Below are 14,988 nucleotides of genomic sequence, written 5' to 3'. Positions count from 1 at the left end.
CTGAGTTGAGTCTTAACAGATTGAAGTGTGCTCAGGGTGTTCTGGGCAGAAGAAACCAAAATAGCATGTACAGAAACTCGAAGCAGGAAGCCATTAAGCAGTCACAAAGGAACCACTGACAATAGTTCATTGTTGCTAGAGAGTAAAGTAGAAAGCTGGATTAAAGCCTGGAGAAGTAGACGGTAAGGGCCAGGTTAAATTATTTTCCTTAGATACAAAGAGGGTCCCAGGTTCAGTGATGGGGAACTCTCCATGTTACCCCCAGAACTGCAGGATTGCAGCCAAGGCCACCATAGCTGCAAGAAGTAAGGAAGTGAATGCTTTCCTCCCATTGGTCACTGTATTCGCAATCGCTGCATAACAAACTACCCCAAAATGTAGCAGCTTAAAACAATACATTTAGTTGTTATTTTTATTTATTATCTAATAGTTTCTGTGGGTCAGGAATCCAAGCATAACTTAACTATATCTTCTGGCTCAGAGTCTCTTACACAGCTCAGCCAGGGTGTTCACAGGGCTGCAGTCTCAACCGAAAACCTGGCCGGGGAAAGGTCCACTTCCACACAACGCACATGGTTGTTGGCAGACTCAATTCCTCATGGCTGTTGGACTGAGGGGCTCAGTTCCACATGGGCTGGTGGCCACCAGGCGTCTCCCCCAGTTCCCTGGCCATGGACCTCTCCATGGAGCCGCTCACAACACGGCCACTGGGCTCATCACAGTGAGCGAGAGGGAGCCAGGGACCTTTCATAACCTCATCTTGGAAGCGGCATCCCACTACTTCTGTGGTATTCATCAGAAGCAAGTTACCGGGTCCAGCCCCTACGCAAGGGGAAGGGATTAGAGGTGAAGACAAGGAGGGCCATTAGGAACCTTCTTAAAAGCTGCCTGCTGCAGGCACATTGCCATCGCCTTTGTCCACCCTCTCCCTCGTCAGGGCAGCGGCAGTGTCTCTTTTACCATTGTCATCAGCAGCAAGCACAGCCCAGTGATTACTAAATGCTCCGTATGCACCAGATGCTTTCCATATGCAGCTCATCTGTCCTCCCTACAACCTTATAAGAGTAAGTAACATTACCCCCACCTTGCAGATGAGGAAGCTGCGACTGAGAGAGGGGCTGTGACTTGCCCTAGGTCTCACGGCCACAGAGAGCAGAAGTAACGGTCAGGTCAGGCCAGGCCCACCTACAGCGGAGCTCTTCACCACGCCTGGGGGAGGCAGCATCTCAGAGGCGGGAGAGCCGCACCTGCCAGCCTGCCTTGGAGCCCAGGCTAGTCTTAGCCTTAACTTACCTGGTGCTGGAAGCAACAGAGTGGAGAGGACAGAGGGTGGGCTGTGCCTTCTCAAAATACTTGGGCCCAGATAAAGGACAATAGGTAAAATCAGAATATGGTCTGTAGATGAGATAGTAGTCCTGAAACAATATTGATTTCCTGATTTTAATCATCATTTTTTCAATTGTGAAAGAAAATGTCTTTGTTCTTAGAAAATATATGCTGAAGTATTTAGAGGTAAAGTGGTATTATGTCTATAACTTGCAAACATGTCAGAAAAAAATTACTTATAGGTATATACAGATGTGTGTGTGTGTATGGAGAAAGAATGAATGATAAGCAAGTGTGGTAAAATGTTAACATTGGGAGAATCTAGATAAAGAGTATGTAAAATTCTTTGTATAAATTTTGCAACTTTTTTTTCAATGTCTGAAGTTATTTGAAAATAAAAGTTTTTTAAAAGTACTGGTCTACTCTGGGACTTTGTGAGTTCTATTTGGACTATCAGAAATGACATTATGGGAGGCCGACAGACCTACTCTTGACTCCAAGGTGACCCGTCAGCCAGGAAGGGTGTAGAGGTTAAGAACAAAACATGAGCTCTGGGGTCAGCCTGCCGGGGTTCCAGTCCCGGCCCGGCAGCTTCTAAGGTCCCTGAGCTATATGAGTAACCACTCAGGGTTGTTAAAAAGGATTTGGCAAGAGAAGGTGTATATCGTGGCATAGTTCCTGGCCCATGGTGAGCCCTCCATAAATGTTATTGTTTTTATTGCCTCATTGGTCATCTTACAAGTGAGGACTGATGGCTCATGTGTGGTTTAGAGACACTGATCTGGACAATTATATGGTGCCAACTCCCTGACATGACTTCTTGCCCCTGTAAAGGCAGGGTGGCCACTGCCGTGGGTGCGGATGCGCCTAACATGATGAAGAGCCGAATCCCTGTGGTGCTCCTGGCCTGTGGCAGCTTCAACCCCATCACCAACATGCACCTGCGCTTGTTTGAGGTGGCCAGAGACCACCTCCACCAAACAGGTTGGTCAGGGGGCCCCGAGTCCAACAGAACTGGGGGGCTGGGCCTCATGGGGTTTTGTAGGCTGCTGTCATCATTGCCATTATTGAAATGGCTCAGTTTTTTATGCATAGCATAGCTGGTGGTATATATTTTCTCCATAATATGACACCCTATAGGTTTATGACATGTGCACAAGTCATGTCCCTGGCCATAGAGTTGAACACATCTCATGGCTTCCCCTCCCTGCCCACCTCATGTTGTCTGTGAATGCAAAAAAGACAGAGGCACTGTCTAAAACCTGTGCCTCAATCAGGGTGCCCTTCCTGGTGCTCTCAGCATTTACCTACACAGCCAGGTAAGCAGGTAGCACGTGCCTTGGAAAGCTTCTGATGCTCTTCAGTGGGTGAACAAATGTTCAGTAATGGCAATTTTGACATTAAATAGATCTTGGATGATTACAAATTAACAATCTTGCTATATAGAGCATTTCCAATACAAACGGCGTGACTTTTCCAGAAATATTTAATCAGCTGGTAATATATGATCTGGGAATGTTTTATTTCCTTTACTTTCTATTTCATTATTAAGGGAGTAAAATGGCATTTGGAATCTGTATGATTATTGCTAAAGAATATTAGTCACATATATGTTGATGTCAGATATATGTGAAATTATTTACTGATATATTTATGTATGTCTTATGTATTCATATATGTATTTTGTGTTTTTGTATTGTTTGAAAAGTTTGCCTTTAAGGGTATTGTTTTTACACCAGAGTCAATTCCTATTTACTTTTAATATAGCAAAAAGTATTTAAGTAACATGTAAGTCATTTCTTCAAATAAGTCATGTACAAATTAGTTTATTTTAAAGGAAATGTCTTAATTTACAAAACATATTTTTGGGTTTTTTTTTTTTTGGCGGGGGGAGGGTGTGTTTTTTTGACAACCGCAAAGCTCTTTATTTACACCAACCCTTGATTTTAAGCTGTTTTAGATTTGTTACAAGTCCTCACATTCTTTGATTGCCTTTATGATATTAAACACATATTGAAGATGCTTTGCAAAATGTCCAGATACAGGAGCTCTAATGTGGAGGAAGGAAATTAATTTTTTTTTTGAGACAGAGTCTCGCTCTGTTGCCCAGGCTAGACTGAGTGTCGTGGCATCAGCCTAGCTCACAGCAACCTCAAACTCCTGGGTTCAAGCAATCCTTCTGCCTCAGCCTCCTGAGTAGCTGGGATTACAGGCATGTGCCACCATGCCTGGCTAATTTTTTCTATATATATATATTTTTAGTTGGCCAGATAATTCCTTTCTATTTTTTTTTAGTAGAGACGGGGTCTCAATCTTGCTCAGGCTGGTCTCGAACTCCTGACCTTGAGCAATCCACCCGCCTCGACCTCCCAGAGTGCTAGGATTACAGGCGTGAGCCAGGAAATTACACGCCCGGCCAGGAAATTAATATTTGTCAGGGAATCCCAGGGACAAACTTGGCATGGAAAATTTTTATTACATTTTATTTCAAAATTTTTATGGGGGTACAAATGTTTAGGTTACATAGATTGCATTTACACTGCCCGAGTCGGAGCTACAAGCATGCCCCTCCCAGAGAGTGCACACCACATCCATAAGATGTGCAATTACCCATCTCCTCCTCTACCCTCCCACCTGCCCGACACCCGATGAATGTTACTTCCATATGTGCACATAAGTGTTGATCAATTAGTACCAATTTGATGGTGAGTACATGTGGTGCTTATTTTTCCATTCTTATGTTACTTTACTTAGTAGAATGAGCTCCAGCTCCATCCAGGATAATACAAGAGGTGCTAGATCGCCATTGTTTTTTTGTGGCTGAGTAGAACTCCATGGTATACATATACCACATTTTATTAATCCACTCATGTATTGATGGGCACTTGGGTTGTTTCCACATCTTTGCAATTGTGAATTGTACTGCTATAAACATTCAAGTGCAAATGTCTTTATTATAGAATGTCTTTTCTTCCTTTGGGTAGATGCCCCGTAGTAGGACTGCTGGATCAAATGGTAGTTCTGCTTTTAGTTCTTTGAGGTATCTCCACACTACTTTCCATAGAGGTTGTACTAGTTTGCAGTCTCACCAGCAGTGTATGGGTGTTCCTATCTCTCCACATCCACACCAACATTTGTTGTTTTGGGACTTTTTGATAAATGCCATTCTCACTGGAGTTAAGTGATATCTCATTGTGGTTTTGATTTGCATTTCCCTGATGATTAGAGATGCTGAGCATTTTTTCATATGTTTGTTAGCCATTAGTCTATCTTCTTTTGAAAAGTTTCTGTTCATGTCCTTTGCGCACTTTTTAATGGGGTTATTTGATTTTTTTCTTATGGATTTTCCTGAGTTCTATATGGATTCTAATTATTAGCCATTTATCGGATATATGGCATGCAAATATTTTCACCCATTCTGTAGGTTTTCTATTCACTCTAGTGATAGTTTCTTTGGATGTGCAGAAGCTTTTTAATTTGATTAGGTCCCATTTATTTATTTTTGTTGTTGCTGTGATTGCTTTTGGGGTCTTCTTCATAAATTCTTTGCCTAGACCAATGTCCAAAAACTTTTTTATTCTTGAAAAGTGAAAGTGGTTTTCAATCCTTAGTAAATAGCTCTTACAAAGGAATAAAAAAGTTTCAAACAATTCTGTTAAAATTGATCAGTGGCCATTGGTAGGCAATCTATCAAAGAAGAAATATAAATGGCCAATAACCCTAGGGAAGGATGCTCAAAATCACCAATAATCAATGAAAGTGCAAATAAAACATGGTAAACTACCACAAGGTTATTAGCACCATGAAAACAGCTACTGTGGCTGCTTGAACACCACAGAATTGTCACCATCTGTCACTAGGCTTATGGTTGGTTCTCAATAAATATCTCTTGCAGGACTAAATAGTTTTAGCATATGAGATTGGTAAAGATTAAAGATTGATAAAATTCAGTACTGGTAGAATAAGAAGGGAAACAGACACTCTGATGTACTTGTTATGATGGGATAAATGAGAAAACATTTCTAAAGGACAATTTGGTGTTCTTTAACAAAAAAATTTAAAGTTTGTACCCACACCCATAATGAGAAGACAAATTAATCTATAGAAACCAAACCAGAACTGATGCAGATGTTAGGATTAACAAAGTTGTTAGAATTATTTCAGTTATAATAACTGAAAACAGTTATTACAATTGGGTGCCATATATTCAAGTTAAGTAGATACATGGAAAATATAAAAAGGACCCAAATCAAACCTCTCGAGTTGAAGACTACAGTGTGTGAGATGAAAAATACACTGGATAGAATTAACAGATTAGACGTTGCAGAAGAAAAGATTAGTGAACTTGAAGCTATAACAATAGGAACTATCCAAAATGAAATACAGAAAGAAAAAAGAATTTTAAAAATAAAGAAAGAATATATCAGTAAGATGTAGGATAACTTGAAGCAGCTTAATATACTTGTAATTAAATCCCAGAAGGAGAAAACAAAGAAGGAACTAAAAAGTATGTGAAGAAATAATGACTTATATTTTTCCAAATTTTATGATAACAATAAACCCATAAATACAATAAACTTTGAGCACAAGAAACATGAAGAAAAAAATACCAAGGTACATGATAATCAAATTTCTCAAAACTAGTAATAAAGTGAAAATCTTAAAAGCAGTCACAGAAGGACAAAAATAAGGATGACAGCAGATTTCTTGTTACTAAATTCACCAAAAAGGAATTCAGTGAAATAACATCATTAAAGAACTGTAAGACAAAACTGTCAAACTAGAATTCTATATCTAGCAAAAATATCTTTCAAAAACAAAGGTGAAGTACATTTTCTGATATACCAAAGCTGTGAAAGAACTCAATTCCAGCAAACCTGCGCTATAACATATGCTAAAGAATTCCTTCAGGCAGAAGGAAAACGATACCAAATGGAAATATAGATGTATACAAAGGAATGCGGAGCATTGGAAATGGTAACCACATGTGGTTAATTATATAAGATTTTTCTCTTACGATTTAAATTTCTTTAAAAGGTAATTGACAGTTTAAACAAAAATAATAACAATATCGTTTGGGGTTTATAATTTATGTAGAAGTGAAATATATGACAACAGTAGCATAAAGGCTGAGGGTGTGAAATAGACGTATACTATACATAAAGTAGTATAATATCACTTAAAGGTAGACTGTGACAAGCAAAAGATATATAGTTTAAATGCTAATGCAACTGCTAAAATAACAAAGCAAACAGGTATAATTAATAAGCATACAAAACAATTAAAATAGAATCAGAATATACTCAGTTAATGCAAAAGGAGGGAGAAAGAGGAAAAGGGGAACAAAAAATAGATCAGACAAATGGAAAACAAATAACAAAATGAGAGACTTAAACCAAATTATATCAATAATCACATTAAATATAAATAGCCTAATGACTTCTACAAAAAGGACTGTTAGATTTGATAAAATAAGCAAGACCCAACTATATATAAGAAACATACTTTAAATATAAAAACACAAATAGGTTAAAAGTAAGGGAATAGAAAACTGTTCCATTCTAACACTAGTTAAAAGAAAGCTGGAGTGGCTCTAGTAATATCAGAGAAAGTAGATTTCAGAGGAAAGAATATTACCAGGGCTAAATAAGGTCATTTCATAATTATAAAAGGGTCAATTCTTTAAGCAGAAATAATCCTAAACTTTTTACACTTAATAATAGAACCTCAAAATACATAGGAAGTGAAAACTTACAGAATTGCAAGGAGAAATAGACAAACCCACAATTATAGTAAGCTATTTCAATGCTCTTCTCACTAATTAATAGAATAAGCACACAGAAAATACGGATATAGAAGATTTGAACAACACAATCAACCAGTTTGACCTAATTGATATTTATAGACCACTCCACCATACATCAGCTGAATACACATTCTTTATAAGGGCACACAGCACGTTTACCAAGATAGATCATATCCTGAACCATAAAAGAAGTCTCAATAAATATAAAAGGATTGAAGTCACACCAAGTGTATTCTGTGACCACAATGGAATTAAATTAGGAATCAATAACAGAAAGATCTCTGGAAGATCCCCAGATACGGATGGAAGATCCCCAGATACGGAAATGAAATAACATACTTCTACAAACCCATGGGTCACAAAAAGAAATCAAAATGGAAATTAGAAAACATTTTAAACTGGATGAAAATGAAAGCAATATATAAAAAAATTGGGGATGCCACAAAAGCAGTACTTAGGGGGAATTTTATAGCACTAAATATTTTATTAGAAAAAAAGTCTCAAGATAGTGATTTCAACTTCCACCTTAAGAAACTAGGAATAGAGGAGTAGATGAAGTACCAGATAAACAGGAGAAAGAATATACAATCATGTGCCATATAACATTTCAGCCAACGATGGACCACATATATAACGGCGGTCCCATAATATTATAACAGAGCTGAAAGATTTCTATTGCTTAGTGACGTTCATAGCATGATGGTGCAAAGCATTACTGATGTGTTTGTGGTGATTCTGGTGTAAACAAACCTACTGTGCTGCCAGTCATATAAAAATATAGCACAGACAATTATGTACAGTGTATAATACTTGATAATGATAATAAATATGTTACTGGTTTATGTATTTACTATACTAATCATTATTTTATAGTAATCTCCTTCTACTTATTAAAAAAAAATGTTAGCTGTAAAACAGCCTCGGGCAGTTCCTTCAGGAAGTATTCCAAAAGAAGACATTATTATTGTAGGAGATGACAGCTCCGTGCATGTTACTACCCCAAAGACCTTGCAGTGGTACCAGATGTGGAGGTGGAAGATAGTGATGTTGATGATCTTGACCTTGCATAGGCCTGGGATAATTTGTGTGTTTGTGTGTTAGTTTTTAACAAAATTTAAAAAATTAAAATATAAAAAATTTTAATAATAAAAAAGCGTATAGAATAAGGATATAAAGAAAATATTTTTGTACAGCTATACAATGTGTTTGTGCTTTAAGCTAAGTATTATTACAAAAGAGTTGAAAAGTTTTTTCAAAATGACAACTTTATAAAGTAAAAAGTTACAGTAAGCTAAGGTTAATTTATTATTGGAGAAAGAAAAATATTTTTTATAAATTAAGTGTAGCTTAATGTATAGTTTTTATAAAAGTTTACAATAGTGTACAGTAATGTCCTAGACCTTCACATCCACTCACTGACTCACCCAGAGCAACTTCCAGTCCTGTAAGCTCCATTCATGGTAAGTGCCTCATACAAGCATACCATTTTTTATCTTTTATACCATATTTTTACAGTATCTTTTTTGTGTTTAGATATGTTAGAGGCACAGATACTTACCATTGCGTTACAACTGCCTACAGTATTCAGTACAGTAACATGCCGAACAGGTTTATAGCCTAGGAGCAGTAGGCTGTACCACATAGCCTAGGCGTGTGATAGGCTGTAACTCTAGGTTTGTGTAAGCACACTCTGTGATGTTTGCACAATGATGAAACCACCTAATGTTGCATTTTCTAGAACATATTTCTGTTGTTAAATGACACATGACTGTAATGAAGATCAGAGCCAACATCAGTGAAATAGAAAACAGAAACAGAAAATTAATTGAAGCCGTAGCTGTTTCTTTGAGGAAATCAATAAAATTGATAAACCTCTAGTCATTTAAAAATCAATCAGTATGATTTAACATATTAGCAAACTAAAAAAGAAAAATTATATGATTATCTCAAGAGACACAGGAAAGACAATTGTCAAAAGCTAAAATCAATCTCTAATTTAAAAGAAAACCTCTCAGCAAACTAGGAATATAAAGGAACTTCCTCAACCCAATAAAAAAGGCATCTATGAAAAACCTACAGCTAACATCTTAATGGTGAAAGATTGAATACTTTACCCCTTAAGATATACTTTACCCTTTTATCCCCCTAAGATGGGCAACAAGGTAAGGATGTCCATTCTCACCATTTCTATTCAACATTGTTCTCGATGTTCTAGCCAAAACAATAAGGCAAGAAAAATAAATAAAAGACATCCAGATGGGGATGGAAAAATGAAACTCTATTTGTTGATGACATAGTTGTCTACAGAGAAAATCCATAGAAATCTACAAGAAGGCTACTAGAACTAATAGGTAAGTTTAGTAAGGTTGCTGGATACACAATCAATATATAAAATCAATTGTATTTTTATATATTAGCAATAAAGGACCAAAAATTAAAATTTTAATCTCTATCCAGGATAATATAAGAGGTGCTAGTTCACCATTGTTTTTCCTAATTGAAAGATTGAGCCCATCCTTCGAAGTGAGGTATCACAAGGATGGAAAAACATGCACCACATGTACTCGCCATCAGATTGGTACTAACTGATCAACACTAAGGTGTTCACATGGTAGTAATACTCACTGGGTGCTGGTCAGGTGGGGGTTCTGGTGGGGGTAAACCCACAACTAATGGAAGCGGAGCACTTATAGCCCTGGCCTGAGCAAGGCAAACATATTACATGTAACCAAAATGCTGGTACCCCCATAATATCCTGAATTTTTTTAAAAATTAAAATTTTAAAATAATATCATTTACAGTAGCATAAAAAAGAAATATTTATGGATAAATCTGACAAAGGTGTGCGAGACCTATACACTAAAAACTACAAACCATTGTTGAGAGAAATTAAAGACAGGCTAATTAAAATAAGGAGATATACCTTGTCCAAGGTTTGGAAGACTCAATAATGTTAAGATTTCAGTTCTCCCCAAATTTGTCTATAGATTCTATACAATCCCATTGGGCTTTTTGGTAGAAACTGATAAGCCGATTCTAAAATTCACATGGAGATGGAATTGATCTAGGATGACTAAAATAATTTTGAAAAAATACAATGTTGGAAGATTAACACTATATGATTTTAAGACTAATTGTAAAGCTACAGTACTCATGACAGTGTGGTATCAGTGTAAATATAGTTAAATAGATTAATGGAACAGAATAGAGAGTATCAAATTTGACCCCTACTTACATAGACAACTGATTTTTAACAAAGGTACAAAGGCAATGCAGTGGAGAAAGGATAGTCCTTTAAACAAATGGTGCTGGAACAATTGGATATCCATATGCCAAAAAATGAACTTCAATTCATAGCTCACACACTATGCAAAAACTAACTCAAAGTGGATCATAAACCATACCATAAAACCTAAAACTACAAAATTTCTAGAAGAAGACATAAGAGAAAATCTTTATGACCTTAGGTTAGGTAAAGATTTCTTAGATAAGACACCAAAAGCATGATCCATAATGGAAAAAAATTGATAAGCTAGACTTCATCAAAATTAAAAGCTACTCTTCAAAAGACACTGAAGAGAATGAAAAGACAAACCACAGACTGGGAGAAAAGATTTGCAAGGCATATATCTGATAAAGGACTTGTGTCCAAAATATAATAATAACCCAATAAAAATGGGCCAAATATTTGAACAGACTCTCTACCGAACAGTGTATATGGATGACAAATAAGTACATGGAAAGATGCTCAATAGCATAAGGGAAATGCAGGTTAAAACCACAATGCACTGATACTACACCCCCACTAGAATGACTAAAGTGAAAGACTGACCATGACAAGTATGGCAAAGGATGTGGAGCAACTGGAATTTTCATACACGACTTGGTGGGAATGTCAATGCTGCAGTGGCCGTGGAAAACAGCTTGGAAGTTTCTTAAAGCATAAATGTACACCTCCTATATGATTCAGCCATTCCATTCCTAGGTATTTACCAAAGAGAAGTGAAAACATATGTTCATGCAAAAACTTGTGCGTGAATGTTCAGAGCAGCTTTAAATATAGTAGCCCCAAACTGTAAATAAGCCAAACATCCATCAACATGTGAATACTTAAACAGATTGGGAGTTATCCTGACAGTGGAATAGTACTCAGGGATAAAAAGGAATGAACCAACAATAGAAACGAATCTCAAAATAATTATGCTGAGGAAAGAAGTCAGACCAAAGACAGCATATGTTGCATGTATTCCATTTATATGAAAGTCTGGAAAGTGCAAATTAACCTACAGTGCCAGCAAACAGATTAGGAGCTGGGGGCAGGGGAGCAACACAGGCCAGAAGGGAAGCAGGAACTTTGGAGGATGATGGTTATGTTCACTATCTTGCTTGTGGCGTTGGTTTCAGGGATGTATACATATGTTAAGACTTGTCAAACTATACCCTTTAAATATATGCAGTTTATTACATATCAGTTACTCCTCAGTAAACAATATCAAACTTTAAAAAAAAGACTCCTCCACAGCATTGTTCCAGTTATATGTAAAATGCAATAAATTCTTTAGAACAAAAGACACAATTTCTTCAATAAATAAACAGCAGGAAAGAAAGAATGATTGGCAACTGTATAATTCAACAGGGATTTAAGAGACATATAAACCAAATACCATGTATGGACCTTATTTAAATCCTAATTCAAACAAGTCAACTATAAAATGATATTCACGAGGGAGTTGGGGAAATTTGAAGACTGACTAGGTATTAGATGGCATTAAATTATTGTTTCATTTTTAAGGCCAATAATGGTATTGCATTTGTGTTAAAATAAAACATGTCCTTATCTCTTAGGGAAAATGTTTGTACCCTTGGTCTAGCAGGGGAAGAAGGGATGTATTCCCTATATATCTTAAAACAGTGTACAGAATTAAAGTTATTTTCAGGGTATATAACTTCTGCTTGGCTTGATATAAACATCTGCTTGACTCTTAGCCACCGAGTATCTTTTCCTGCCAACCTTGACTCATCAGAAAAGCCCCCAGCTTCATGGCTTGTCTTTGTGGTGAGGTTTATCAGGGGCCAGGGTCTGTGCTTTACTTTGCGGAAAGTGCTGCTTCTCAGACAGCTACATCTTTACGCTGTATTGGAGACTTAAGACGCTTGATGTTGTACTTACAGGCTTTCTTTTAGCCTCAGGAGTAGGCTTTGGCATGGCCCAGTGAGGTTTCAGAGAGTACTCCTGGTCCCCAAAGGTTATGGTAACCACAGAATGCATAGATAATTCATCATATTGGATATATTGTATGTTTATATTATATATGATGTCTATCACTTGGGATATTAATAGGTAGAAGGGCCTTGGTCACACGTGACCTCAGTCACCCTCTTGTCTTCATTTTTAGTCTTCCCTCTATGGAAAGTACTTGGTCATTTTTGAAAGTCTAGAATGGGCTCTTCTGCCTGTATCTTTGAACGCCATACATTGGGTTGCCACCTTTCAATGTGCCACAGATATTTACTGCATCTTCTCCAAGCCAGGCACTGTTGCTGGAAATAGAGTTGATTAAATTGCATCCCCTGCCCAGGAGGAGTGCACAGGGTAGGTGGCAATCACTGCATGGTAGCAGGTGACTGTGGCACTAGGTGCAGAGAAGGCGCATCTTCCACCTGGAGTTGGGGGGAAGCTCCTTGGAAGAGGTGACACACAAGACTTGAAGATGTAAAAGACTTAGCCAGGCACAGGTGAGGAGGCAGTATAGGCAAAGAAAGCAGTATTGATAAATCTCAGAGACAGAAGAGAATCACATTCCAGAGTATGCAAGAGGGATGAGGCTGATGAGGTAGGGAGGACCCAGTTGTGGAGATGGGGAGTTTCTTGCCATCGTGAGGGGGGTGTGGTGTGAATTTTCCTTCCCTGCACAGTCAGACATCATCCACTCCTACCCACAGCCCCAGACGCTGGCCACAGCCTCCTACAGCCAGCAGGTCTGTGCACTGAGCCATAACCCAACCCATTGTCTCTCTAGTGACAGATATATAAATAGCGCATTCACTATCCATCTGCATCAAGTCACGATTAAGGCCCAATGAAAATTTGGCCCCAATCTTCCTTTTTTCATGAAGAAAACTAAATATTACTTTAGTTGGTGTATTTTCACTAAAACAACTCACGATTTTAATTCAATTGCATGCATATAAGTTGAAGTTATTGCATGCATATAAGTTGAAGTAAGCCAGCCGAAGCAATTTGTGTAGTACCTTTAAATAGAAATTAATAGTGTCTTCCCAGTTTGCTGTAGCAGCTCTAACTTCTTTTTTGCTGTGAACTCTTTCTCCTCTCACAAGCATCCCTTCTTCAGTCTGTAACTGTCCTTCCTTCCTTTATTTATCTCTTCCTTTGTCTCCTCAAATAACAACATAACCTTAAAAATTGACAGAGGCACTATTTAATATATCAGAACTTTTAACTATCTTTAGTCCTGTGATAATACACGTCTTTATAATTTAAAAAGTATACATTAGATAAAAAGAAATCCACATCTGTAGATTTTCATTGTCAAAGTCATACGTGCTCAAGGGATACAATGTGGAAACTATCTATTTTTTCACCCTCCTTTCCTTTAAAGGATGTTTGGGAAGAAGCCACAGGCGGGTGCGAATGTGCGGCATCCGTGGGTTTTCTGTACTGTACAGTGTGGTCCCTCGGTCACAGGCACATCCTGGCCTTGCATAGCCGGCCGTGCGGCTCTCACAGGAGATTCCCATAGGCTTAGTGGATGGATTTGTGTACTGGGTGTGGGTGGTTTTAAAAAGTTTACTTATGATTTTTATTCTTATTTTGCTGATTTTTGACAGAAATGATTCAGCCCAACATATGACTAGTCAATAGCTTCAGACATACCTAAAGTATTCATTGACTATATTAGGCATTTGAGCCTGCCTTTCTCTTAAGATGCTGGATGCATTTCCCGGTTGTAAATGCTTGTTTTCCTAACATGTAAGTAACTTTCCCAACAAACTTCCTAATGGAGGTTAAATTAAATTTAAATTCTGTTTTTTGTTCTTTAGACAGTTATTTTTACTCAGTATAATTTGGCTATTGGCCTGTATTTCAACAATAGTCAACTTGTATTTTTTTATCAAAATTTGTCAGTTTAATTTGTACTTACTCATTTAACAACTATTTAGCACCTGTTCATTTTATGTTTTAACAAACACTTAGATCATCCTTACTATTTACCAGGTAGTATTCTAAGTGCATTATATGAACTCATTTAATCTTCATAACAACCCTATGAGTGAGGTGGGTACTGTTATTCTCCTCAACTCTCCCTATCTTGCAGATGAGGAAGCCGAGGCTAAAGCGCAGAGAGATTTAATAACCTGCCTGAGATCACGCAGCTAGGAAATGGTAGAGCTAGTCTTCCTCAGGGTCCATGCTCATAACCATGAGACCGTGCTGCCTCCACTCATTCAACAAATCTCTTGCTGAACAACTGTCTGTGCTGGGTGCTGTGCTAGATGCAAGGACACATGGGAATAGAAGTAGCCCCTGTGCTCCTGGAAAGGACAGACACTAATCAAATCCCACAGAGACAAAAATTACCAAGGTGGCATATGCCACTAAGGGGACATTCCCAATGCTATCAATGTGAACAGCGTGGCAATCTGACATAGGCAGAGAGTCCAAGGAAGCCATTTTTGAGAATTTTAAGGACTGAATTGGAGAAAAACAATGAAGCACTTCTTGGGTTAAAGGTGAGGTTGGCTGGGCTCAGGGGATACAGGGAAAGAGCATGTGCAAAGGCCCTGTGGTAGAAAAGAACATGGCCACTGAGGAGGGACTGGGCAGCAGGGAGCAA

The 14,988-nt window shown here is 37.8% G+C and overlaps 1 protein-coding gene across 4 annotated transcripts in view; it reads left to right on the top strand.

Moving 5' to 3' along the window:
• NMNAT3 (nicotinamide nucleotide adenylyltransferase 3) overlaps window positions 1–14,988 on the top strand; it is a 99,564-nt gene that overhangs the window by 46,734 nt on the left and 37,842 nt on the right. For 3 of the 4 annotated variants that reach the window (XM_045539295.1, XM_045539302.1, XM_045539288.1), the window contains exon 2: window positions 2,161–2,310. In XM_045539295.1, coding sequence (XP_045395251.1) covers window positions 2,199–2,310 — 112 coding nt within the window. In that variant the 5' untranslated portion in view covers window positions 2,161–2,198. The remainder of the gene's footprint in view (window positions 1–2,160; window positions 2,311–14,988) is intronic. The other variant, XM_045539300.1, reaches the window with a different exon arrangement.

This window comes from Lemur catta, chromosome 1, assembly GCF_020740605.2.
Source record: "Lemur catta isolate mLemCat1 chromosome 1, mLemCat1.pri, whole genome shotgun sequence".
Lineage (NCBI taxonomy): Eukaryota > Metazoa > Chordata > Mammalia > Primates > Lemuridae > Lemur > Lemur catta.
This window is presented reverse-complemented; position numbering and strand designations above follow the sequence as displayed.